Source organism: Gordionus sp. m RMFG-2023, chromosome 2, assembly GCF_954871325.1.
Source record: "Gordionus sp. m RMFG-2023 chromosome 2, tfGorSpeb1-WG-v2, whole genome shotgun sequence".
NCBI classification, from domain to species: domain Eukaryota; kingdom Metazoa; phylum Nematomorpha; class Gordioida; order Chordodea; family Parachordodidae; genus Gordionus; species Gordionus sp. m RMFG-2023.
The window spans coordinates 29,113,865-29,140,512 of record NC_088776.1 but is presented as its reverse complement, the minus strand read 5'-3'; the positions used below and the strand labels follow the sequence as shown (position 1 = coordinate 29,140,512).

Here is a 26,648-nt window from a genome sequence, read left to right as displayed (position 1 = left end):
CGGATTTATTTTTAAAAAATATTGTTTATATTAATTTATATTTATTAATATATTTCTATCTCATATTAAATATATATTTAATTGCATTTATATCATATTCATCAAAGTTATTTTATCAATAATTTCAATCTCAAGTTTTCCGGCGTAATATTTACTTATTATTTTCAAATTTTTAGTGACGTAATATTTATCTACCATTTTCAAATTTCTAGTCAAATGATAATTATTCTGAAATTGTCTAATAGATCCTTAAAAAGATCATATAAAATAACAACAAAAAAGTTTAATATAAATAGTTTTAAAAAATTATTTGGAAAAAACCACCTCATTTAATAAAAATACATCATTTTACAAAAATGTTAAAAAAAATTTATAAAAGATTTCATCTAAAAGATTGTTTATTTATCTAATAAAATTTACAATATATTTCCTCAATAAAAGATATATTTACAAAGAAGATTGTGAAAATCACTAATAAATTGTATTAAAAAGAATATTACAGTTACAATAGCAGCATATTATTTTTTTTTATTAAAAAAACATCAAATAAATAAATTTTTTTCATTTCAAAATAAATAATATAAATAAAAAATATTAAATCATATCATGTTTATTTGTTGTTAATAATAAAATATTTACATTAAATATAAATAAAATAAATTATTTTAAATAAATAAATAATAATTAATGCTAGGCATCGATGCAGAATTTTGACTAATTTATTTTTAGCCGATTTTTAGGCTAAGCCTATTAGACTTAGGCGTAATTTTTAGCCGATTACGCAACACTATTTTTAAATAATAAAATTAAATCTATATTTTACTTAATAGAATTATAAATGAAATCTTTCAGGGGGCAATCAAATAAATTTATTTTTAGTTCAAGAGGTTAAGATTCCATTAAAATTTTTTTTTTTGCTTTAGGGGTCTATTCAAGTTTTTCAGGGGGCTAGAACCCCTGCGTGCCTTCCCCCCTTAGCGACCCCATTGGGTTCAATCAAAAAAGGAAAAGGTTCAATCAAAAAAGAAAAAGTGTCAATCGAAAAAAGAAAATTCCCAAAAGGAAAAAAAAATGTCAATCAAAAAAGGAAAATTCCCATTCAAAAAAGGAAAATCGTATTTTTTTTAAAATTTTTTGTCAATTTTTCTTAAATTTTTATTTATTTTTGTTATTCCTCCTTAATTTATTTCTAAATTTTTAGAATTTCTTTACGTTTTTTTTCTTACTGTATTTTTTCTCAATTTATTTCTTATTTTTGCGATTTTCTCTATTTTATTTTTCTTACTATATCTTCTCTCAATTTATTTTTCTTCTCATTTTTGATAATTCTTTTGTATTTTTAAAAATAATTTATAAATTTAGGTCCATTTTTTTAACAATTCTTTTTTTTTCCATCAAACTATTCTTTTTATGATTTCATTATAATCTTTTACATACATTTTTAACCTTTTCAATCTCTTTAAGTCATTTTTAATCTTTATTTTTTTGAGTATTTCTCAATTTTGATAATTTTAAAAATAAGAATTTAAAAATGATTATTAATTTACATATCGTTTAGTATTACAGTTCAAACTTATTTAATTTTAAAAAGGTACATTATAACCAAACGATTAATTTATAATTTAGCAATTGTAATTATATTGTCTACCAAAAACATAATATAATTTTAAAAAATATTAAAAATGAGAAGAAATAAATTGAGAAATGCGCAAAAAAAATAAAAATGACTTAAAGAGATTGAAAGGGTTAGAAATGTATGTAAAAGATTACAAAAAAAATCATAAAAAGAATATTGTATGTATGATGAAAAAAAACGTAAAGAATTGTTAAAAAAATGAACCTAAATTTATAAATTAATTTTAAAAATACAAAAGAATTATCAAAAATGAGAAAAAAAATAAATTGAGAGAAGATATAGTAAGAAAAATAAAAGTAAAGATAGAAATAAATTGAGAAAAGATAGTAAGAAAAAAAACGTAAAGTAATAGCAAAAATTTAGAAATAACTTAAGAAGGAATAACAAAAATAAATAAAAATTTAAGAGAAATTGACAAAAAATTTTAAAAAATTACGATTTTCCTTACTTGAATGGGAATTTTCCTTTTTTGATTTGAACTTTTCCTTTCCTTTTGGGAATTTTCTTTTTCGATTGACACTTTTCCTTTTTTGATTGAACCTTTTCCTTTTTTGTATGACACTTTTCCTTTTTTGATCGGACTTTTTCTTTGTTTTGGGAATTTTCCTTTTTTGATTGACACTTTTCCTTTTTTGTTTTGACCTTTTCCTTTTATGATTGAAACTTTTCCTTTTTTGATTGGGAAAACCAGTTTCATTAATATTTTATAAAGATCCATCATCATTAAGATTTTTTTTTTTATAAAAGCATTTTATAAATTTATAAAATCCAAATATAATTATAACCTTGATCATATTATAAAAAAGTATAAGAATCATTTATTTTTATTTCATGGATAACAAATACTGATGCAAACATTAATCATTATAAAAAATAAATTGTTAGAATTGTTGTAGTGAAGGCAATTTTAATCCATATTTTTCTCTATAATTAATTTTTGGAGTTTTTTACAATAATACGAGGTAAAATTTGTTATTTCATATAATAATATTAAGTGAGACCTGATTTTGTCTTGATTCTCTGATAAGTGGGTTGCCTAGGCTTTCGCAGTTTCCCTTATTGAATTCACGTATTTATTTTGTATGTATACTAGGAGTTAACCCTTAGACTAATTGGTAAATCAGAGATTTCCCCTTTAATTAGAAATTTAATATCTCCAGGCTTGAAAAAAATTTTTCAAAATCATTATGGGTTGGACTGGGCAAAATATTCCTCAAACTCAATATTGGCTTGGTTTTCAAAATTATCAGGGATATAGCTGGGCTTGATAAAATTTTTTTTGAAATTATTAAGATCTTGGATGCTTGGAAAGTTTTTCTAAATATTGTGGGCCTGAACCTAGTTTGGGATTTTTTAATGTTAAATTTAGTCTTATGTACAGTAATATTTTTTATAAAGAAATATATTTTGATTCAAAAAATAGATTTCAGTAACCTACAAAATGTAGACATCAATTTTTTAAAAAAATTAGCCTAAATTTAGATTGCAAGAAAAACAAAAAAATATGTAAATAAATTGCATATAAGTTTCATTAGTATTGAATGGCATTTTTGTAATTTAAATAGATAGCATTTTTTTACTTAACATAAAGATATAGATAACCCCTTATCAAATTCTTTGATAAATAATTCACTAAATTTATCTGAAAAACAACAATAACCCAATATAATAAACAACAATTTATTTTTTTAGATATAATTTTAATTGGTCATAGTACAAAAACATTTATTTTTATTTCATGGATAACAAATAATGATACAAATATTAACATATTGTTGATAATCCTCTATTATATAATGTGGTTACAAAATATTAGGTACTTTTACAGACATATCTGACAGTTATAGAATATATTACTGTTATGTTTTAATAAAATTTACTAATCAATGCTTTTGATAATGAATATAAGTAATAATTTGCATTCAATTCTTTAACAGCTTCTATTTATTTTAATAAAAAAGTATTATTTAAAATTAAACATCTAATTATTAATCTCACTATGGATGTAATCATTTTTAGATATCTTTTTTCCTTTCTCCTTTTTTTAATGTGTTTTTAGGAAAGCTATTTTTTTCTTCTTTAAAAAACAGTTTTGAGTTAAATTAATACGAATATATTTTTGATATTTCAAACTACTATTATTTTAAGACATAATATACCAACTAGAGGTGGTGCGACAATAATTTATATAATCCCTCTGGTCCTTATTCATTTCTAATATTGCATCATAACCATGTAAATAACTCAAAGCTTTAATATATTTGCATAATTATTTCTTCTAAAGATTTTTAGTGTTTTTGTTTTATCAATTTGTCTAACATAATAAATTCTGATATAAGTTTACATCGTGAACATCATGGACATGCCTGCAGGCTAACCAGCATCTATTATTTGTGTCACTATATAATTTAAGATTATTACTACTGCTGCTAAGAGCAATTTTATTGCAATATTTAGATAAGCAAAAATAGTCAACTGTCTAGTCGTTTATATATCATTAAAAATGGGAGCTAATCTTTTAGAAATTTTATATCTCACAATAATTTTCTCGATTACTTATTTAGCTTCCATAATGTTATTTAAGAGGAAACTCGAACCACCATATAGTTTTATGATTCGGGATAGTCGTTTTATTCTATTCTTCAAGAAATGATTTTGTTAGCCTATAAATTTTTCCTTATTTGTCTTGTCTAGAATGGTAACACAACCTTATTTAAATTTCATGGCCTTTTTTCAATGTAGGTTGCTAAGAATTATATTGCCTTGTGCTGTTTTCAAAAACCATTATCAATTAAGGCAGTGTATTAATATTTTTTATCACTTGTAATTCTTTAGACGCAAAATATTTTTATATCCGTAATCGAAATTTTTTAATATTGTAATAAATAGAGAAATATTTTGTATTAAAAAATATTATTTTTAGAAATTTTTATTTTCCTGTTATTGGTTGCTTTATTTGATTAGTAGCTGATAAAATATGTAGACAAAAGGTAATAGCATATAATTAATTTTTTCTAATATAAAATTATAAAGGGAAAAATATAATTTAAATATTTAATTTATGAAAAAGGATAAGGGTCAAAAGAATGTAAACTAGGAAAGAGAAGGGAAGAAGGAAAGCATAGACATGGAAGATTATTCAATGGAAGAGATAAAACTTAGATAGTTAGAGCGAATAATGGCGGCAGCAAGTCTTTGAAGAAAAGAGATTCCTTAGGCTGATCGGTTTTTCACGAATCCGTTTGCCTAAATCTTAAAAAAAACATAGAACTTTGTTATCGAAGGTGGTGAGAATGGAGGAGGCGATGGGTATGAATAATAGAGAAGAGTATTTGAAACTGTATTAGGTGATTTTACGGAATTCTGCAAGAACGAGGGCGTCAACGTTGTGGTTAGATGGTGCGTTTGGATCAATGCAGGAGAAGTCTCAAACCAGGAGCTGATTCTATGATAAGGACATTCCATTAGGACGCTTTCCATTGGTTCTAAAATGCCGGGTTGGTTCAAGTCTAAATAGAATGCCTGCGGATTTGAGGGAACGTAATATGATATCATTGCAGAGGGTATGGTTTCAATAAACTCGTAATCAGATCCTTGGTTCAATTGGTGAAAAATTGCGAGATCGTCACCGTAAAGGCTCGATTTTAGATAAGTGATGGGTTAAGTAGAGTATCCCAATCTCTTTGTGAACATAAGAAGAGACGTGGAGTGTTTGGGACAACTTGGGTTTCAGATAATAAGGGGCCAGAAAAGTGAGAGAGCTAGCTAATGTGTGAGTCAGATGAAAGACGTGAAGCGATGAATCTACTAATGGAAAGAGTTAGAGGTGAGTGTAACCCCATACCCCCGAGCTTGCATAGAAGTGATGCTTGTAACCATGAATTATGATTGAAGCGGAGATTAAGGATCTCTTCAGCAGGAGATTTGATGGAAGTTTCGAATGATTTTAGTGAGTAGGGAATTTATGTATTGTATTTTTTTACTTTCATTTGTATGCATAATAAATGACAAAATATGAAATTCAGACAGAGTTCGCAAATTTCAATTAAAAAATGTAAGAAATTAATATAAAACCCGGCGGGGAAAATAGGAATTATGCGGGAAAAGCCCCCATAAAAACTTTTTACCTGTAAAGATTTTAAGGAATATGTAACAAAGAATAAAAATTTAATAATAACTCGTTTCTGCATATTCCAAAGAGTTAATAATAACATAATCTTCTAAAAAATATGAATAAAAATATGTGCGGATGTTTTAAATAGTATCTATCAATTTATATTAAAAAAAATTATATACGATCTTAAAAAATTAATATTATTTATAATCTTTTTTGAATTATGGTTAAATTCTCCCGCTTTTTGTTTGAATGAATCTGGCAACCCTACTTAGAACCCCCCAATAAAATTTATAGGAAAAACCCCACCCAATGGTGCTCCCTCTCCAAATTTTGGTTACGCATTCAATTTACTATAAAATTTTGAATTACTTATTTTGAATAAACTATATAATATTCTATTTAATTTTTTTTATTTTTTGATTTATATAAAATAATAATATCATCATAATCAAATTAAAAATAAATAGTTATACATTTTGTTGAATTTAAAGTTATTTAATAAATTTTTCTGGGGTCAATATCGATGTTTATATATCACATGTTTTTGTAAATAATAAAAGAACAAAGAGAAGGAAAATAGAATTGGCAATGGATGTCATATTGCTTGAAGCTGAATTCACTTGCCCTGTGTAATTGATATTTTTCATAATTTATATAATTATCTTTAAAAATTTTAATTTATTTCTTAAATTTTGAATAATTAAATATCGAATATTTTAAAAGTTAATAACTTATTAATCATATAATTGATCTCAAAATGATAGTTTAATTTTAAAGGATCTAAGAATGATATGCTATAAAATATTTTACATATTTTACAATCTTTAATATATTTTATTAATCAGAATAAAAATAAATTAAAAAAATTGTTTATCTGGTGATAATGCAGCAATCAATTCGGTCTCCCGCATTTCCTGTTTTTAAACTTTCTTCATTGCCACCTTTTCCCAAATCGTCTTTATTTTTATGAACCTAAATAGATGTAAGATAAAAGTGAAAAATTATTTGAGGATTCATGATAGTTTGATTTAAAATTTTTACCACTATAGCTCGATTTAAGATTGAAAAACGGCTAGCTGGATCTAAACTAATTATGTTATCTTTTATATTTATTTTAGCTTCTCCGCTTTGACTTGCTTCGATGTTTCCCAAATCCCCTACATGTCTACATTTAAGATCCAAAATATTAACATAGGATAAAAAATTACCTAATAAGGGAATCAGGGCTTCCATGAGTCAAACCAGTGGGATTAAAGTGTATTCCAGAGGCAAGGCATTCTAGAATATGCAAAAATATTTTATTTTCTAAATTTTACGTTTTCAAACCTCTGCTTAAATTTCCATATTGATGAACGTGAAAACCATGTAATCCTGGGGTTAATCCTTTGATATAACCATCTAAGGTAACACTTCCATTATCCTAAAAAAAATTTTTTTAATTTTAATTTATTTACTTTTGTATATTAACTAAATTATTTTTATAAGATATCAAACCAATATTTCAACTTAATATGGAAGCACGCGACACTAATCATTCATAGCATTTTGATGCAGGAATGTTATATTTATAAGAAAATGGCCTCTTTATACTAATAATAAAATTATCGATATTTTAAAAAAATCCCTGGCTATGTATGATAAGGAGTTAATATAAAATATTTGAGATGCTAATAAATGAATTAAATCTAACTGAAACCAAAAATTTAGTAAAAGAGTAGCATTAGAAGATATAATAAAAATGTAGCTGGCTTGGACAAACATATATTTAGTTAAAAATTAAATTGGTATCATAATGATTAAATTTTTATTTAATACCTAAAAATATAAATAAAGTACCATTTATTACATAAAATAAGAGGATATTTTTCAATTTATTCAAAATTAATTAATTTATAAACAAACACTATCGATAAATATTTAAAATAAACAAGAAAACTTAATGACTCACAAATAAACTAATAATCATTATTATTATTTTCACTTTAATTTATATTCTTTCAGCAATTATGAAAAAAAATGTAGCAATCTTTGAATATAAAGGTTTTTATTTGTTTAAATAGATAATCTCGCAGCCTCTCCCTAACTTGCTTAAACCAACCAATTTGTCAACAGATGCCAAATTAAGACTAGACGCTCTGACCAAAATTACATGGGCTCTGGGAAATCCATTTGTATTTTACTTCCATTTCAACATTCCCAGCAAATATTAATACAAATCCGTTTACAATAAAAAAATACGAAAATTTAACAAATTATTAATTCAACCCATTTTGCGATTTTTTACACCTCTATTTATATATTTTTTATAAGAGTGTTAAAAATTATTATAAAAATTTTATTATACCTTTAAATCATTCATAACGCTTTTAATAAGGCTAAAATATCCAACATCCTTAAACCTACCAACCTCTCATTACAGGACGGCTTCAGACCCGACCGTTTAACCTGCACCCCCTGGTCCAATGGGAAATCCCTTATCTGGGATGCAACCTGCGTCTTCTCCTTTCCTTCATCAATTTTTTAAAACCCTCTTACTTATGGGGAAAATAAAAAAATAAAAAAATATTCAAAATTAAATAACTTTATATTTCAGCCAATAGTCATATTAACTAATGGCTATTTTTTACAATCTACACATTTTTTTAAAAAATTTTAACATAGCAAAAGAAAATCGCGAATCCTTATTTCTTAAACAAAAACTCCAACTAGAAATTTTTAAACACAATTATATTTGTTTTTTAGGTACATATTCATTATTAAATTAAGTCGATATTAATAATATATAATATTTATTTAGTAATTTTTAGTGTTGTTAAATTACCTATTGACCATCTCTATTGTGGCTTAGTCAAGCATTTAGCCTAAAAAAATAAATTAAGCTTCTAAGTTGAGTCTCAATTTTAAGATGGATTTGGAAGATTTTTGATTCAATACATGGCTACACTGTTTTATAGTTGACTAAAGTTAGATAGTTTAACACTAGTAATTTTACATATTTTTATACTTGTTTTAATATTTTAGTGTTTTATCATTTTTTAAATAAATAAAAAGTATCAAATATAAAAAAAGTTTTTTTTAATGAAAGTCGCTGAATAAAAGAAAATATAGAAAGTGTAAAATGGTGATAAAAAGAAAATACAATTTATACTATATGTCTTAATTTTTAAAGGGGTCAGAACTATCCGGGATCATCATGAGTTTTAAAGGGATCCCTTTAAGAATTCAATTATTTAAAGGATAAAGAACTGTACGTTATTATCACGTTTGAACCATGATATAGAAGAATCTTAATTTAAAACGCGTTTTGCTTTATTTTTTTAAAATTAATTGTTATTTATTTATTTTCAATGTTGTTTTTTTGGCCTTATGAAATAAGATATGTCTAATATAGGGTATCAATCGATAGCTAATCAAAATATCTATTCAATTGGAGGTCAATCACACTTTTATCAAACAAAATAGGGTATCAAATAATAGATAACTTTAATATCTTTTGACTGAAAGTCTTCATTCTTGGTCTTGATGGGTATGACTTGGTCTGGGAGGTAGATGGAGGGGGGAGGGGTGTAAAAAATAATTTTTTTTGATATGGGTATCAAATAAAAGGTAAGGAAGACCAGGGTAAAATGATAGGCATTTTGCATATTTACCATAAAATTTTAAACAAGAGTACACAACAAATTATAGATCAATGTGTCTCCCCATCCCTCATTCACAAGATAAAAAAAAAGTGTAGCCCTCTATCTATAATATTCTAGGAGCTATGATTAGTTATGTCAAACTACTCATTTTAGCCATTTTACCCTGGGTTCAGGGTAAAATAGATAAGCACGTTGGTAAAATAAAATTTGACACATATCTATTGTTTTATTTAACAAATATTACAAATCTAAGATATATTTATGATTTTTATTTACAAACTAATCAATACAATAAGGACATGTTTCATTTTAATAATTACCAATACCAGTTCTATAGACTTAAAATGATATATATCATAATTTTAATAATGCTAAATTCAAATATCAATATTAATTTGGTAACTTAAATAAAAATGTTCAATTGAAATATATATATTGTATTCTTAATTTTAATAATTCTCAATTCAAATATCAATATTAATTTGGTAACTTTAATAAAAATGCTCAATTCAAATATATATTGTATTTCATAATTTTAATAATGCTCAATTCAATAATATTAATTTGGTAACTTTATTAGTAATGCTAAATTGAAATAATTTCATAATTTTAATAATCAAATCAAATATTAATTTGCTTTTAATATGTAGTCACACGATCTAAATTCTTCTTCATTTGTAAATATTTGTTTATGATGATCTGAACTTTTAATCCATTTTTAACGTTGTATAAGGTATATTATATTTTTTAGCAGAAAAATTAATGAAGTATTATTTGTTATTTTATATTTTATGGCTTCATCTTTTATACATACATCTCTGAATATTCATTCATTACCACGCCTAGAAATTGCACGAAGTGCAATTTCATCACCCACCAGGAGTTGGGCGTGCACCAAGTATATTCACTAGTATATAGATCCTATACATGATGTATATCCGCTTTATTCTGAATATGGTTTTTCTTTTATAATTTCTCATTATTATAATAAATGAATGAATGAAAAAATTAATGTGATTATATATATTAATCATTTTACCCATAACAGCTTTACCTTAAGGTGGCATATATTATAAATATCGTTATTGCCTGACTTCTAGTATATCTATAGATGTCAGATAAATTTTATTTTATAGCTAATACATTAAAGAACATGTGTGCCAAATTTTGAATCCTGAGGTTATGTATATTTTACTAAAAGCAAAATATACTAAAGAATGATTTTTATATTTTATGGGTAAAAAACAGTTTTTTGACAAAATATATAAAACCAAGTAGGTTAAAAGATGAACATAGGTAAGAAACTAGATATAAAAATACATCTTCACACCAAATTTAAAATCTTTGTGCTCGAGGATTAAAAAGTTATTCGCGTTAACATTGTTCCCCCTTCAATCGCTTTACTCTGGTCTCCCCTAATTAAAATATTTTTTTTGTAATAATAATATTCACTCATAGAAGGTGTGTCTAGGTCATGGGGGGGTCAGGAATATTTTTATCAACACAAAATATCTATATAGATATCAAATAAGAGCTAATTCAAATATCTTTAGATTGAAAGTATTCATTTTTTGTCTTGATGGGTATGACTTGGTCTGGATGGTGGATTGAGAGGGAGGGGGGGGGGGGGTGTAAAAAATAATTTTTTTTGATATGGGTATCAAATAAAAGTAATTTTTAATAATAATAATCACTCATAGAGGGCGGGTCTAGGTCTTAGATATTTAAATAAGCTTTTATTTGATACCCATATCGATATTTTGTGTTGATAAAAAAATTCCTGACTCCCCAAGACCTAAACCCGCCCTCTATAAGTGATTATTTATATTACAATATAAAAATATTTTAATTACCTTTTATTTGATACCCATATCAGAAAAAAATATTTTTTTGCCCCCATCCTTCCCCCTTCTATCGTCCTCCCAGACAAAATCATACCCATCAAGACCAAGAATGAAGACTTTCAGTCAAAAGATATTAAAGTTATCTATTATTTGATACCCATATCGATATTTTATTTTGATAAAAATATTCCTCACCCTTCCACCCCCCCCCCCCAGACCTAGACTCACCCATTAAGGGGGTGACCTCCAGTTGAATAGATCTTTTGATTAGCTATCGATTGATATTCTATATTAGACATATCTTATTTTATAAGGCCAAAAAAAACAACATTGAAAATTAATAAATAACAATAAAAATAAAAGGAAATAAAACGAAACGAAACGTGTATAAAACGCTTTTTAAAATAAGATTCTTCTTTATCACGATTAAATCGTGATAGTACTTTATTATCATTCCTTAACTTAAAACCTTAATTTTTTAGTAGATTCCTTTAAAACCCGTGATGATCCCGGATAGTTTTGATCTCTTTAAAAATCACGACATATACAAAGAAAAATAGTTGTTTCAGTTAAAAAGAGTAATTTAAAACATTAAGATTTGATTTTAAATTTTATTTTATAAATTTCTACATAAAAATTTTTGTATGTCATAAATATTAGTGTTAAATTTTAATCAGCTAAAAATATAATTATTTATGCATCTAAAAAATAAAATGACGAAGCCAAGGAATCGATTAAAACATAAACAGAGCTATAGATATTGATTGAGATCCTTTGACGTAACAGAAACCCTCATTTGTCTAATATTAGCTTGCGCTTTTGTCTATTAAAATTTAAAGGCGAGATCCCAATAATATGATGGCAAATGAAGAAAACTTGTATACATTGTATTTATTTAGAATTTTCTGCAGGATGGAGTTGAATAAACAATATAATTTTAACCATAAGAAGAAAATTATTACAAATAATGAGTAAACAAATAAAAATTATATAAGATTTCAAGAATTGTAAAATTTCCCTGAAAAAATTATATAAATGAATAGAAAATCATTTTTATAATCATTTAAATATATTTAAAACTAATCTATTAATAAATTTTTTACAAATCAAAAATGAGTCCAATATTTTTGAAGCTATGAATATATAATAATAAATATTTTACAATTTTAATGGCCGCCAATATATTCGAAGCGATGAATAAATATATATTAATAAATATTTTACAATTTTAATGGCCGCCAATATTTATTTGAAGCGATGAAAACATCTCTTAAAAATCAATACGATATTGATTCTACAATACCAAAATATCACTATCGTATTGAATCTATAATGCTAATATCAATACGGTATTGAAGCTACAAAGGGTATTTTTTTCACAATCCTACACCGGCCTGTAAATAAAAAACCCGCACCGAGCCGGGCAATATTTTAAAAAAAATCAGAGCCCGGCCATGCTAATGGTTACAAAACAATTTTATGCAATGTTTTTCAAAAAAGATAAGGATTTGGTTGAGGCTATGAGAATAGCGAATATTATTATATTATATCCTAAAAAACTGTAATTTAATATGGATCATTTCACGAGTTTATATGTTTGTTGAGAAAAACAAAATTTTATAATTTTGAGATTCACACCTCGACAAATAGTTCTAATATTAACGTGAACTCAATTAAGGAATACACTACAATAATCATTGTTATTCCATTTTTAGATATATTTTTGACTCAATAAATAAACGAGTTGTGATTCATCAAGTGGCTATATCCAATCTTCAAATACTATAATCTATATTTACTTTTGAGGATATAAAAATCTTGATATTGAAAAATATAAGTATTTAGCAAAATTCAAAATATATAAATATATGTGAAGACCCACTAAATTTAGAATTTAAATCTTGGCATGAAAGATTAATTTTAGTCGATAATCCTCCAAGAAACACCATAAGCTTACTTTATAATATATTTTGGAGTTTTTTCCAGATATATAAAATAACTGTTTGTTTTGGTAACAATACAAATAAGAAACACAAATGAAAATCTTTTCTTCATACTGGTACAACATCTTAAAATCGATCGATTGGACTAGTTTTACTTAATATACATCGAGATTTAATTCAAAATTTATTGAAAAATTGGTGCAATCGCAATATTAAATTTTCATTTATGATAGATATTTTGATTAAATTTTTAATTCATCATAAAATTTTTAATTCTATATTTTACTGTGATTTAAATATTATAGCTATAATATTTTTTAACAATATTATATTCGCTCTTAAATATTTTGTATTTTCCTATATTTTATATAATTGCTTTGGAAATGGTCATTTTTGATATGATTGGTTTTAATAAATTTCATATTGATTAGTTTTAATAAATTTTTATGTTTCAAAAAAAATTAATTCAATATTAAAAAAAATTCACACCCCTCCCCCCCCACCCCCGGTAGAAAATTGCAAGCTAAGCGCCTGCATACCTATCTACTGTACAAATGATGTTTGCATACCTTTTATTATTTTTTGAGTTTGGAAATATCCTTAAGATATAAAATTTTTAAAAAAAATATATAACTATTTAAAGAAAAGGAATGAAAGAGCTAAATGAAAATAAAATTGTAAGAAAAGATACCCTCTGTTCTTAAATTTGTCATTTATATAATAATAAATTTTTGATAATGAGACGGGATTTTTCCATGATTAGAGACCAAAACAATGGTTCCCATTCTAAATCGCAATGAATGAAACAGCGAAAAATTTTGAATCTCGCTTATATATCCTAGAAAATTTTTAAAGTAAATTTGAAATTGATATTTTAGATGCGGAAGTAAAATCTATTTAAACTGAATTTTTAAAAAAATCTCTAAAAATGGAGGAAATATCAGGCCCCAGTCTTGATGTTTAATCAAATAATGATATATATGGGCGATGTTTCATATAATGCTTATATATATCCGTTCTATGATTTTTAGCAACTCGCTAAGAAACAATTGGACTGACAACAAATGTTAACATGTGAATCTTTTTTAAAAAATAAATTCTATGCGCAACTCATTTATATTATATTATATTATGATATTTATTTTTTTGAATATCAGGGCGCTTGGCGTGTTAAAGATGAGGGTGTTGTGGTTACATATTATGGATATATAAATTTCATTCACGATAAAAAAAATTATGAACTTTCGGTAATTAACTGAAACTAGGGTATTATTATTTTTTTTTTATTTTTTTATATTTTTTAAATATTATTATTTTTTATTTATATATATATATATATTTTTATAAATATTATTATTATATTTATTTATTTTTAATATTATTATTTTTTATTTAATTATTTATATTTAATTTTATAAAAAAATAATAAATATGCATTCGTGTAACAATTGGTGTATTATATTGTGGCCATGAGTAGAAGACTTTTAATTAATAAATATTAATTTAAGAGGTATAATATTTTTTTCCTCATTTTTATGGGTCATAAATTTTATCTCATAATTTTACATACAGGAACCATTGTTGTTATAGTAGCATGAAATTGGAGAAAAATGCATCTTATAGAGGAAGATTTCATGTTCAAGCAGCTATTCTATATGGAGGGGTTTAATATTATATTAATTTTTAAATTTTATTAATTAAGCACTATATTTGAAAATATTAATCTTCATGTGAACAAATTTATCAATCTATTTTATATTTTTGTGTCCAGGCTTCTATAAGTGACAGTTTTAGTTAAATAGAGTTGGCACAAAGTACTATTGAAAAATGGTAAAATTTGTAAATAAGTTTTTTTAGGCATGCAATCTTTAGAAAAATTTTCTGGCATACAGGAATGATGTGAAATTTTTATTGCTGAAACTGTTAGAGTCTTCTGGATATAACTAGTAAGCACGTATATTCTGATTTATCTATAATGACGGATAAATGGAAGGGGTAAATTAAATATTGATAAATCTTAAAATTTAATATTTTTCAAGTTATAACAATTTTAATGAAAATAGAAATGATCATTACTCGATCAATCACAGCAGAAACTTAATAGATCCAAATGATAGATAGACCCATGCTTAACGTATTGAGCTTTTATGGAGAGATCTTGAGGCGAGCATCTCCAGAATAGGAAGAAAATCTTCTTGCCATTTATATATATGTGAATATTCTTATTTTCGTAATATTAAACATATGTCAATTAAATTTTTAAATGATATAAATTTATACATAACAATTTTTATTTTTCCTTAAAATTATATCTATCTATATTTAATTGTTTATATATTTTGAGGTTTGACAAAACTAGAAATGCTAAGATAAACTGCAAATGCCAAGGTAAACTGCATATACTTAGGTAAAATTCTTTGTTATATTCTTTCTTAATTGGAGCGAGGTTCATTTTCTTATTCTATAGATAACTTATAAATAAATATATTCAATAATAAATGAATAAACATTAATAGTTGTATTTCCTTTTATCTCATAATAAAGAGTTTAAATCCTTTGGTATAATTAAATTAAAAATAATTATAATTACATTTATAAATTTCATTGATATTAAATCCGCAAGTTGGCGTATTATTATTTCATGAAAAAAAATTAAATAATAATAAACTGGCGGATTTTATATTATTATAATTTAAAAAGTTATTATAATACTTTTTTTAATATAATTATATTAGATTTAAACTATTTATTATGGGATAAAAGAAAATACAACTATTAATGTTTATTCATTTATTATTGATTATATCTAATAATATAATTTTTATATGATATTCATATAAGAAAATGAACTCACTCCAATTAATAGAGAATATGTCAAAAATTTTTACCTAAGCATTTGCAATTTACCTTGGCATTTGCAGCTTAGTCAAACATGTGAAACACCTTTATAAATAATAATATAATATGATTTTAAAATGTACTAAAACAAAGAAAATTTGCAATTTTTTTTCTTAAAATAATAATACGCCAACTTGCGGATTTAATATTAATGAAATTTAAAATGTAAATATAGTTATTTTTAATTTATTTATATTAAAGGATTTAAACTATTTATTAAGATAAAAGGAAATACAACTATTAATATCTATTTATTTTTTATTGATTATATCTAATATATAAGTTATACATATCATAAGAAAATGAATCTTACTCCTATTAATAGAATATATATCAAAAATTTTTACCTAAGCATCAGTTTACCTTAGCATTTGCAGTTTACCTTAGCATTTGCAGTTTAGTCAAACCCTATATTTTGTTTATTCAAATAAATTGCTCAAATATATAGTATTTGATTTTATAGTCTTAACTAAGTAGAATCTAATATAATACACGACTATTTAAAATTTAAAAAAATATTTTTTAATCTCGAAAATTACGCGAATTCAATGGGGAAAACAATTATATAAGCCAATGTAATTTATTATGAAAAATTTCACAAAAGTTAGGCAAATGAATTATTATTATACATCAAAAAATTTCCACCAATACACGCTCGCATGTATATAATATTTTTTAATAAAAAAAAAATAAATAAAAAATAATATCAAAAATTTCCCCTAGTTTTAGTGACCTACCGATCTTTCAATGGAGGGTGAATCTAGCATTTGTTGCTATGTATTTTCATCATTTTTCATGTATTTTATTTATTTTCCTAATTAATTAATATTAAAAGAGGTCACTAGAGTGTTTCAAATTTTTAAAAGAGAATTTTATACTTGGCGATTTTACCACTACGATTCTGTGCTTTTTAATTTTATATTTTTAGAATAAAAATGTAAAATATTTTTGAATATCATTTTTAATGATTATTGACAAGTCGGTTATCATCAATTAAATTTTTAATTGGAAATTATATCTATCAAAAAATGAACAAATATTTTGTTTATATGAATTGATTTTTCTATATCATAGTTTGATCCAGGGCAGCCGGAATTCCTTTCTGGGGATCCAACTGCTTACTTAGAGGGGTCAATATTTTTTTGAAATAACAAATAGTTAGGCACTCATAGAAATTTTTTGCTTTTCTATTAAAATTTGTGATTGTAAATATGAATACAAAATAATACTTGACAATTATTAATTTTTATAATTTTAACATAAATGAATCAAATGCTAAATCATGTGTTATTTTTCTTCATACGTCATTATAATACAAAATTTTACCTCGATCTTTCATCGATCATCTAGTGCTCGATAGAACTTTTTTTAGCAGAAAATGACCTCGCAAAAGCTGTTGATGTCCCAATGATGATGGCTGCAGAGTAGCATTTATACAATTCTTTAAATGCAAGAATGATATTTTTTTACTTTTAAAATTATGTGTTTCTTTTATTTGCAGCTAATAATCTTGATACTTCTTTTCATTATGTATTATTTCCACATTTATGTTTTATAATAATTCTAATGAGGTCATTTTATCTGATATAAAATAATCAGGGTTAAGAGGGACAATGACATGATAGAAAATTATAATCATCTTATGTAAATCTATCTAAAAAATGATCTACAATAATTTTATAATTCTTTTTTAAAGAACTCTAATTGTAGTCCTTTTCACAATCATATTGCAATTTGGTATCGCCTAAAAAATCTTAAAGATTTGTAAGCGAAGTAACTTTGATGATTTTTGAGGGATATGATTTTAAATATTGATATAAGTTTTTCAGCCAAATTTCTTAATCAAAAGAATTATCATTTTTTTATTTTTTAATATATTAATTGTGGAATTTCCACTCTAATGGTACTTACTGACTGTAGATATTTATTTAGTGGATCTACTTCATAAATGATAATGGCCAATATATTTGAGTTTATATTAACGAATTGGGATAAGACCCGAGGCTTCAACTGAATTATGAGGGGATACCTCTGAGTTAAAAGTTCTATTAGAAGAGTAAAACAATACTTCATCAATAGCCTCACAATTCCCATAACTAATACGAGATGTTTCTAACTGACCAGACCATTAGTCTAAAAGTCTTTTAAGAATATGGCCTGCATATTTATAGGAGACAAAAGCTTAAAAAAATTATATAATGCATTAGATAAATCAAAAAAATATTATATCAAGGCTATTTTTTATTAATTTTTTTTTGAAGCAGGGTTTGTATTCCTCCATTTCGGTCAAATGACGTTTGCACCATCATATGCCTGGCTTATTGCATTCGATAAATTAATATTTAATTCATTAACATACTTTAATAATTAAAAATGCTTTCAGCAGGAAGACATTGTAAATTAATGAGACCTACTGGATTTTATTAAATTTATGCACAAAAAATATAACAAATAATTATGCTCAGGTTTAACCTGAGGCATATCTTGTCTCATCAGCCTAAAGACAATTTTTTATATTTTTCAGAGATATATTTCAGCATCATATCTGCCATAGATTAGACTTCATTTTGAATTTGAGGTGATGATATTGTGCATTCTGGATATTTATTTTATTTAAAAGATCTTTTTGGATGGTTTATGAAAACATTGCCATAAATAGTTCAGTAAAATAATGTTTACAGCTTTTGCGGCATCCGTAATTTTTGTTGAACCTGTCCTATGAAAAGGTAGCTCCTGTAGGCTAAGAAGTAGCATCAAATCAAATATTGATTTAAGATATTAAAGATTAAGGTTAATTTGCTACCAGAATTGTTTTTATTTTAGTATCCTTTATTTTAAGATATTTATCATTATATTGTTATTGAATTTAAATATAGCATCAAATCAAATATAGATTTAAGATATTAAAGATTACGGTTAATTTTCTACCAGAATTGTTGTTATCTCAGTATCCTTTATATTAAGATATTTCTCATGATATAGTTATTGAATTTAAATGAGCTTTATTTTATGGCAGTCTGCAGCTAACGCATTTTTCCAATTGCTGAATCGCTTTTGTACAAATTCATCATTTGGGCGACTAATAAGGAAATGGATATTTTATAACTAATATTTTTATATCTCTATACCACTTTAATCATCGAAACGAAATTCATTAAACGACTTTTTCTTAATTTACAAAATAATATTTAGGATACTTTTCATAAATTTCGCCCAATTTTATTCCAAATAATTATGTATAAAAACCGTTTGTCAAAAGAGAGCATCAAAAGGATTTTGAATAAAGGATTATTTTATGAATAAATAAGAGTTTGCAAATGAGAATCGATTTAATATTGTCAGTTATTAATTTAATTCTATAAAGAATAGTAACTATTATAATGGTAAAGGAAGGAGTAACACATTTAATATAGCCGCGCAAAAATAAATATATTTTAACAAAGTATGTGATAATTTCATAGTTACATATCTTAAATCGTATACTATATATTTTAATTATTAATAATTTGGGTTAAATTTATTTATAAATTAAGATTAAAATAATGATTTAAAATAAAAATTTAGTGTTCATGATTTTTTAAGCTAAAAAAAATTAATCAGAGTGGGAGGAAATCTATAAAATATTTTAATGGCATTTTTATATTTGTAAATATTTGAATTTTTTTCCCATATTATTTATCAAAAATCTGAATATAATCTGATCAATTATAAAACTCTCAGTTGATCGATACGTTTATTGTTAATTTTATACAGATTTTTAATTTCTCTCTTTAACCTCCAAAATAGAAAATTATCATATTATTTATAAGTGAAGGTTAATTAAATATGATTATACTTTCTTTTAATATAATATAATATTTAATTTATATTTTAATACATAAAAAAAATATATATTTAGGTTAAATTGTATTATAATAAAATTTGAATTATGTTTCGCGAGAAAAAATTTACAATAAATTGATTTAAGAAATTTAGGGATTGGGGACCGATAAAAGAATTAGGGATAAATCTATATTTATTAAACTTATTAACTTCTTGGAGTTCCAAGGGGTCGGTAACATCCTAGACAAGTCTTTTGCCGCCGTGACAAGACGTCACACATGCCGTCGGGACGCTTACAATTCGCATTTAGGAGACCTAATGGCTCCAAACTATTGGGGAATCCGGCCGAAATTAAAGCTTTGCCGATTAACCTATTATGGTTGTCGTGCCTCAGAAAACGCCAATGACTTTGAGACAAGAAAAACAATGAAGGGATCAACCTGTTTGCAACAGGCAGCACAGGTGTCCACAGTAGGGATAAGGCAACCAAGTCTATGGCCAATGGCAGTTTGAAACTCATCGTCTGTGAGTATCGTTTCCTTTTTACCACTCGGAATCGCGTCTAGTCATTCATGGCCGTTAGAATTATTTTTTTGCGTTTCTGAGCAGTTGAAGGTTAGTTAGATCGGGACACAGACAAAGATTTTCAAATGCGCATTGAATCATAGGGACCAGGAAGCTCTTGCTGCTCGGATCCTTAGATAGCTAGGGTAAGCCACTCTTGTTTAGCTGAAGATAAAAGAGGATCATCCAACTCGATAAGCGAAGAAATAGAATCGTTAAAGGATATTCGAGATGAAAGAAAGCACGCAATTGCCAGTAGGAAGGGGGGGGGGCAAAAATTCAAAACCACCCCGGTAAGCGGGCATAGAATCATTTAATTTATAACAATAATTTACCATAAAAATAATTTATAATATGATGATTTAATTATAAAGTTATCTATTTTTTTTAGTTATTATATTTATATATATAAAATATAAATCCTTTGTTTACCTACTCTGTAATAAATTTAAAAATATTAATGTAACTTTTTTCACATATTTCCATAAGACTAGTATTTTCTTGGGAGTGTTGTTAAACGGCTCCCTTTGAGCCGATTTTAAAACGGCTAACTCAATATTATAGTCATAAATTATTGACTACTCTTCGAAATTTCATTAATAGATACTCAAACCTTTGTGCCATCTATGAGCTAATTTTATGAATAGCATAATATTTTTCTGGATAAAATATTGAGTTAGCCTTTTTTTAAAAACAGGCTCAAAACGAACAAATTTAACAACATTAGTTAATTTGATAAAAGGAAACTTAATTGCTTATATAAATTTCATATGCAATGTGAATTAGAGGTTAACAATGCCCTGCCCGTTACGAATTTTCGCACAAGTTTCCCAGCTTGGTAGATTAAATTTTTACCAGGCCCGATAAGTTATAATTTTTATTATATTTGCCCAGTCCGATATTACAATTTTTTAAAAAAGTAGCACTGCCCGACATGTTATAAATTCTTTAAAATTTGTCCGGCACAGCCAATAAAAATTTAACAAAATGTTCGCCACTACCTGTAAAATTTTTTTGTATGAATATTCTATATCTATATATAATTTTTTCCCAATGTCAATCATAGGGTTTGCCGTTGTTTTCATATAAAAACTCTTATTATGGGAACCCAAAATAAGTAAACAACATTTTTTTATATTTTGTTATAAAAAAAATATCATACCCCTATTTTTATCCTTATTTTAAACAAATTCACCAAAAACGAACATTTATTAAAAAAAAATTTTTTTTACATTATAAACTTATAATTTATTCATTAAAAAATTCTAAATAAATTTATTTGCATAAAATGATTTTGTGCGTAGTATAGTGTATAATAAAATAATCTTAAAAATTAATTAAATGCTAATAATATTTACGTATGATTTTTTTTATATATTGTTATTTAATAATTAATGGGCGTCATTCATGGTTAAGCAAGGATTTATATATTCCTTTAAATGAGAATATCTTTTACTATCTTCAACTGATATCTATCGATTTAAAAGGGGAATGAATATTATGCAATAATTTTATAAAAATGTTAAATTAAAATATGTTCTTTCTAGTGTTGTTAAAGTAACTAGTTATATTTTAAAAATTGTAACTAGTAACTGTAATCAGTTATATTTTTTGAAATCTAACTGCCAAAAGTAACTAGTTACTTTAAAAAATATGTATGTATATAAATCTAAATATATTCAAATAATTAATTTTATTAATATGTTTGTTTTAAAAATATAACTATTTATTAAAAGAATATTAAAATTATAATCAACATACTAAATCTATATTCTATATAAAAATATATAATTAAAAGAAGAGAAATTAAAATAAATAAATAATATATAGGTTTGGTTGACGGGGCTTAATGACCCATGTATAGATAATATTCTTTGTCGTAGGTAGAAGCCTTTTGAATCACTGATAAAATGTAACCTTTGTCTGTTTTGAATAATTTTAAGGCTTGGGGTCCAAATGATTCACAGGTGTCTGAGACTACCGAAACAAACAAAAGATTATTAAGGTAGCTATATTTATTTGATTTTGTATTTTCAGCTTTCGTGATGGAGTTGACAGAAAAAGATCTGACAAAACGATCTACACATGTATAATCCTAAGAGAGGGGTACCTTGGTTCTAAGAGACTAGCGTCATTCCATCAGGTCTTAATCGAATTGATGACATAGTGCCTGGGCAATCTGCCTTTTGAAAAACGACAGTGTGATGGGGGGGGGGTGTCGGTGTCCTAGGCTATCGATATGAGTATCACAATGGACACATGATGTCGGTGTTGCGATTTCACAGCCTAAACGAAGACCTATAACTATTTTAAGTTCTTCGTTGGTTAATAAACAAGTCTAAATTAGAACTAGGTATTGTTTATGACCATTGGTAACCAAGGTGACATATGGCTGTGGCTGGAATTATTTGATCCAGCAAAAGAGTCGTATTGTTGTCATTCTGTATACTCGTGGTTGGGTTTATGTGGAGAAAGAGCGATGGAGATTTTCTTTGAACAATATAATCGACGCAATGCTGTATCATGGTAAATTCCAGTCTCTTTGTTTTATGGAATTTGGATATGAGCGACATAGAGCATTTTTCTCCATTTAATGCTACAGTATGATGTGGATCGATAGTATCCAAGTCTCCAAGTGTGTATTGAAATTTAGCAATTAAGGATTAAAAGGTTGAAATGCTTAAGGATATGGGTGAATGGATACCCATATACCTAGCTTTGGTGGAAGGACAACTTGCATCCAGGAGAGTGCTGAGAATTTTTTATTCAAAAAAGACTCGAGAGTATATAATAACTCCAAGTTCTAGTAATATTTCAGGGGACATGAATTGCTGACAAACGAAAGGCGTATAAAATTTTAGGAATAAATAAAAAAAATTTAAATAAATAAAAAGCATGATGAGCAGGTAAATGATTTTAAATATTTTTCATTCTATTGTATTTGGAAAAAATTTATCTCTGAAATGAAATATAGCACTTTCACCTCCAATGAATGAACCTATGTGGGTAAAGCTAGCTTTGTCCATTATAACAAAATTTTCAGGTAGGCAGTCCGAATCAAGGGTGTAATAATTTTAAATTAAATTTATTAATTTAAAATTTTGTTAAAATGTCTGATTGTATTCGCAAATTATATGCAACAATAATATAATTTACCGTCCAAATAGATTTTCTTTTCTTAAATTGTTACATTGTTGAGTTTTATAGTTTTGTAACCAAATCCAAGTAAAACCTATTATTTAATATTATATTTCTTTACAAATTTAGCACAATATATTCCATATTTTGTCCTCAAATTGTTGGCAATATTTATACTCTAAAATTTCATAAGTAATAAATGTATTTTTTTTAAAAATTAGATCATAAAACTTAGTATAAGGAAAAACAAAGACGATTATTTTAGAATTAAATAATTTTTGTATAAAATACTAAATTAGTAATCTTTAATTACTAATAAGGAAAGACAAAAACTATGGAAGAAAAACATATAATGGAGATATCAAATATCATTTCCTTTAACAAGAGGTTAATCAAATACCTTTCACAAATGAATCATGTGCGAAACCATTGATGTAGTTGGAATTTTTGATTAAAGCGGCAAAATATTGTTGATAATAAACTTATAGAAAATTTTATGAAATCCAATAATAACACATTATCTTTATATGATGATTTCCCAAATTTAAAATTACTTATTATTAAATATAATGTTGTCCAAGTGCTCCTGTAGAGCGTATTCAGTCTAGGTAAGCTCATGTTTGGAGAGAAACGAGCGTGTCTCTTAGTAAAACTTTGGATATCAATTTGTTGTTAAAAACAAATAAACATTATTAAACTCTAATTTTTATGAAAAATAAATATATACTTTTTTTTCAATGCAAATATATATATTTTTATTTCGTGTAATATAAATATATTCTATCTTCCAATATTTTTTTTCGGCTTAATTATTTTTTTATATAAATAAATTGCATTTTTTTAAAATAATTGATTATAATTTGTATGTACTAATTTTTTTATATTAAATAAATACGTATATAAATAATGCGATATGAATGATGTATAAAGTAACTTATAATGTAACTAGTTACTTTTGAAATATAACTGAAATTAATAACTAGTTATATTTTTACCAATGTAACTAGCAACTGTAACTAGTTATGTTTCAAAAGTAACTTTTAACAACACTAGTTCTTTCCAGGTTCCAACTAATTGTGCACTGCGATTTATAGTTTTTTAATTGATATTTTTTATATCAATGAACACATTTCTTTTTAGTGTTTTAACATGACACATTGATGGTTATTTTAGAAAAGAAAATTAGTCATTTTATATTCTATATTACTAACCAAATCTTATAAGGCAAAATTATACATGTACATAAAAAATAAGAATATTTGAGTAATCTTCTCTAAAAAATATCAGAACCTAATTTTTATTCAATAAGTTTATAGATATACTTATTTTTTTTAAAAAAAAATAGATTGTTTCTATTTTATAATATATTTTTATGTAAGACCAATGTTGCACAAAATTATTTAAGCTAATAAATGTATTAAATAATTTTTTAAATAATTTTTTAGAGAACTTTTAATAAATAAATTATAAGTTTATTGTGAAATTTTTTTAAAAAAAATAAATGTTTGTTGAATGAGAATTTTGTGGAAAGAACGATGAGGTTTTGACATTTTTTTTAGTATTTTTTTATATGATGTTCGAATTGAATGATAACAAAATATAAAAATTTTGTTAACATATTTTATGTTTTCTTGATAGGAATTCTGTGCGAAAACAAAGGCAAACCCTATAAGTCACTTATATCTCTCCTCCATGGCTCTCTTTTTTAACAAACGCTTTATAAATATTGTGTTTGATATCTATATTGTATTTTTTGTGAATTTAAGATATCTTTTTTATAGATATGGATTTTATATAGACAGATCTTAAATATAAATATCAGGGGCGTTGCCAAGGGGGAGGGAAAAAATTTCCATTGCAAATTTACCTGGTTTCTATAATATCATTTTAAGCTAATGACCCCCCTACCTCCCTCTCTCCAAATGATAAGGAAGAATTTGAAAGAAAAATTAGTAAACGTTATTAACTTTTTAAAATAACAAATAAATTTAAAAAAAAAACATTATAAAACAAAATTAAAACTCAAAATTATTTATAAAAATCCAATATAGCCAATGCCTACAATAAGTCGACCTAAAGATCTCACCCTCCTCTGAACAAAATTCTGGATACGCATATGATGAAGATATAAGCATATTGTTTATTTCAAATAAAAGATATCAGAATTTTAATACCCAGGGCCTATTAAAATTTTACAAAAAAACAGAGATTAGGCATAAATTATCCGGCCAAGCCTGAAAATTTTTTATGAACGAATTTTGCTGCTAGATCCGTTAAAAATTTTGCCCCAGCTAGGCCTCTTATAATTTTTTCAAAAATTTCTGGCATGGCTGGCGAACCGAGATTTTGGACGGGCCGGGCATAATCTTTAATATGAATGATAAAAGAAATATCGATATACATTTTGTGTTTAAAATATAAATAAAAATAGGATGATTTTCAATTAAAGTAGGAAATAGAACAAGCATAAAAAGAATATATTCTTACTATTTGTTTGAAATTTATTCGTCCTTTGAGCGCTCCAGCTAATATGCAGAAAGCTATAATTGTTGTCATTTATGTTCTATAATTTAATTTAATTAAGAATTTAGAAAAAAAAAATTTCACCTAATTTGGTAATATAAACGTTAATATTATATTTTTTGTTATTTATTTATTTTACTATGCATATTTATTTCTATTATAAAATGATAATCATCATGAATTTGAAAATAACCTAATTTGATGAACCTTGAATATTTTATTTACTTTCTTATAAATTGTTAAATTTTTTAGTTAATTTTCAAACAACAAAATTTTTAAAAGTTTGATTTTTAAAATAAATCATTATATATAATTTAAAACACTAAAAATGCTTATATAATACCTAATCTAAAAACTAAAATCATAAATACAAGAAAGATTAATATGCGTGGTCAGATATTTTTTAACATAGCCCCCCCCCCTACCCCCAACGAAATAATTGTAGTTTGTCAACACCCATTTTTAGAGCCGTACATTTATCCTCTCTTTTACAGTCTCCTTTTAGAAACTCGGCCTTAAAAA

The 26,648-nt window shown here is 25.2% G+C and overlaps 1 protein-coding gene across 1 annotated transcript; it reads right to left on the bottom strand.

Annotated features, from left to right (window-relative positions):
- Window positions 1–6,237: 6,237 nt before the first annotated feature.
- Window positions 6,238–26,267, bottom strand: LOC135923918 (superoxide dismutase [Cu-Zn]-like). The gene is made up of 7 exons (XM_065458927.1): window positions 26,211–26,267; window positions 26,091–26,166; window positions 7,080–7,173; window positions 6,962–7,031; window positions 6,795–6,918; window positions 6,628–6,725; window positions 6,238–6,382 (listed from the first exon to the last, which is right to left on the bottom strand). The coding sequence occupies exons 2-7, from the start codon at window positions 26,157–26,159 to the stop codon at window positions 6,370–6,372; spliced, it is 468 nt and encodes a 155-aa protein (XP_065314999.1). The 5' UTR covers window positions 26,160–26,166; window positions 26,211–26,267; the 3' UTR covers window positions 6,238–6,369.
- Window positions 26,268–26,648: the final 381 nt, after the last annotated feature.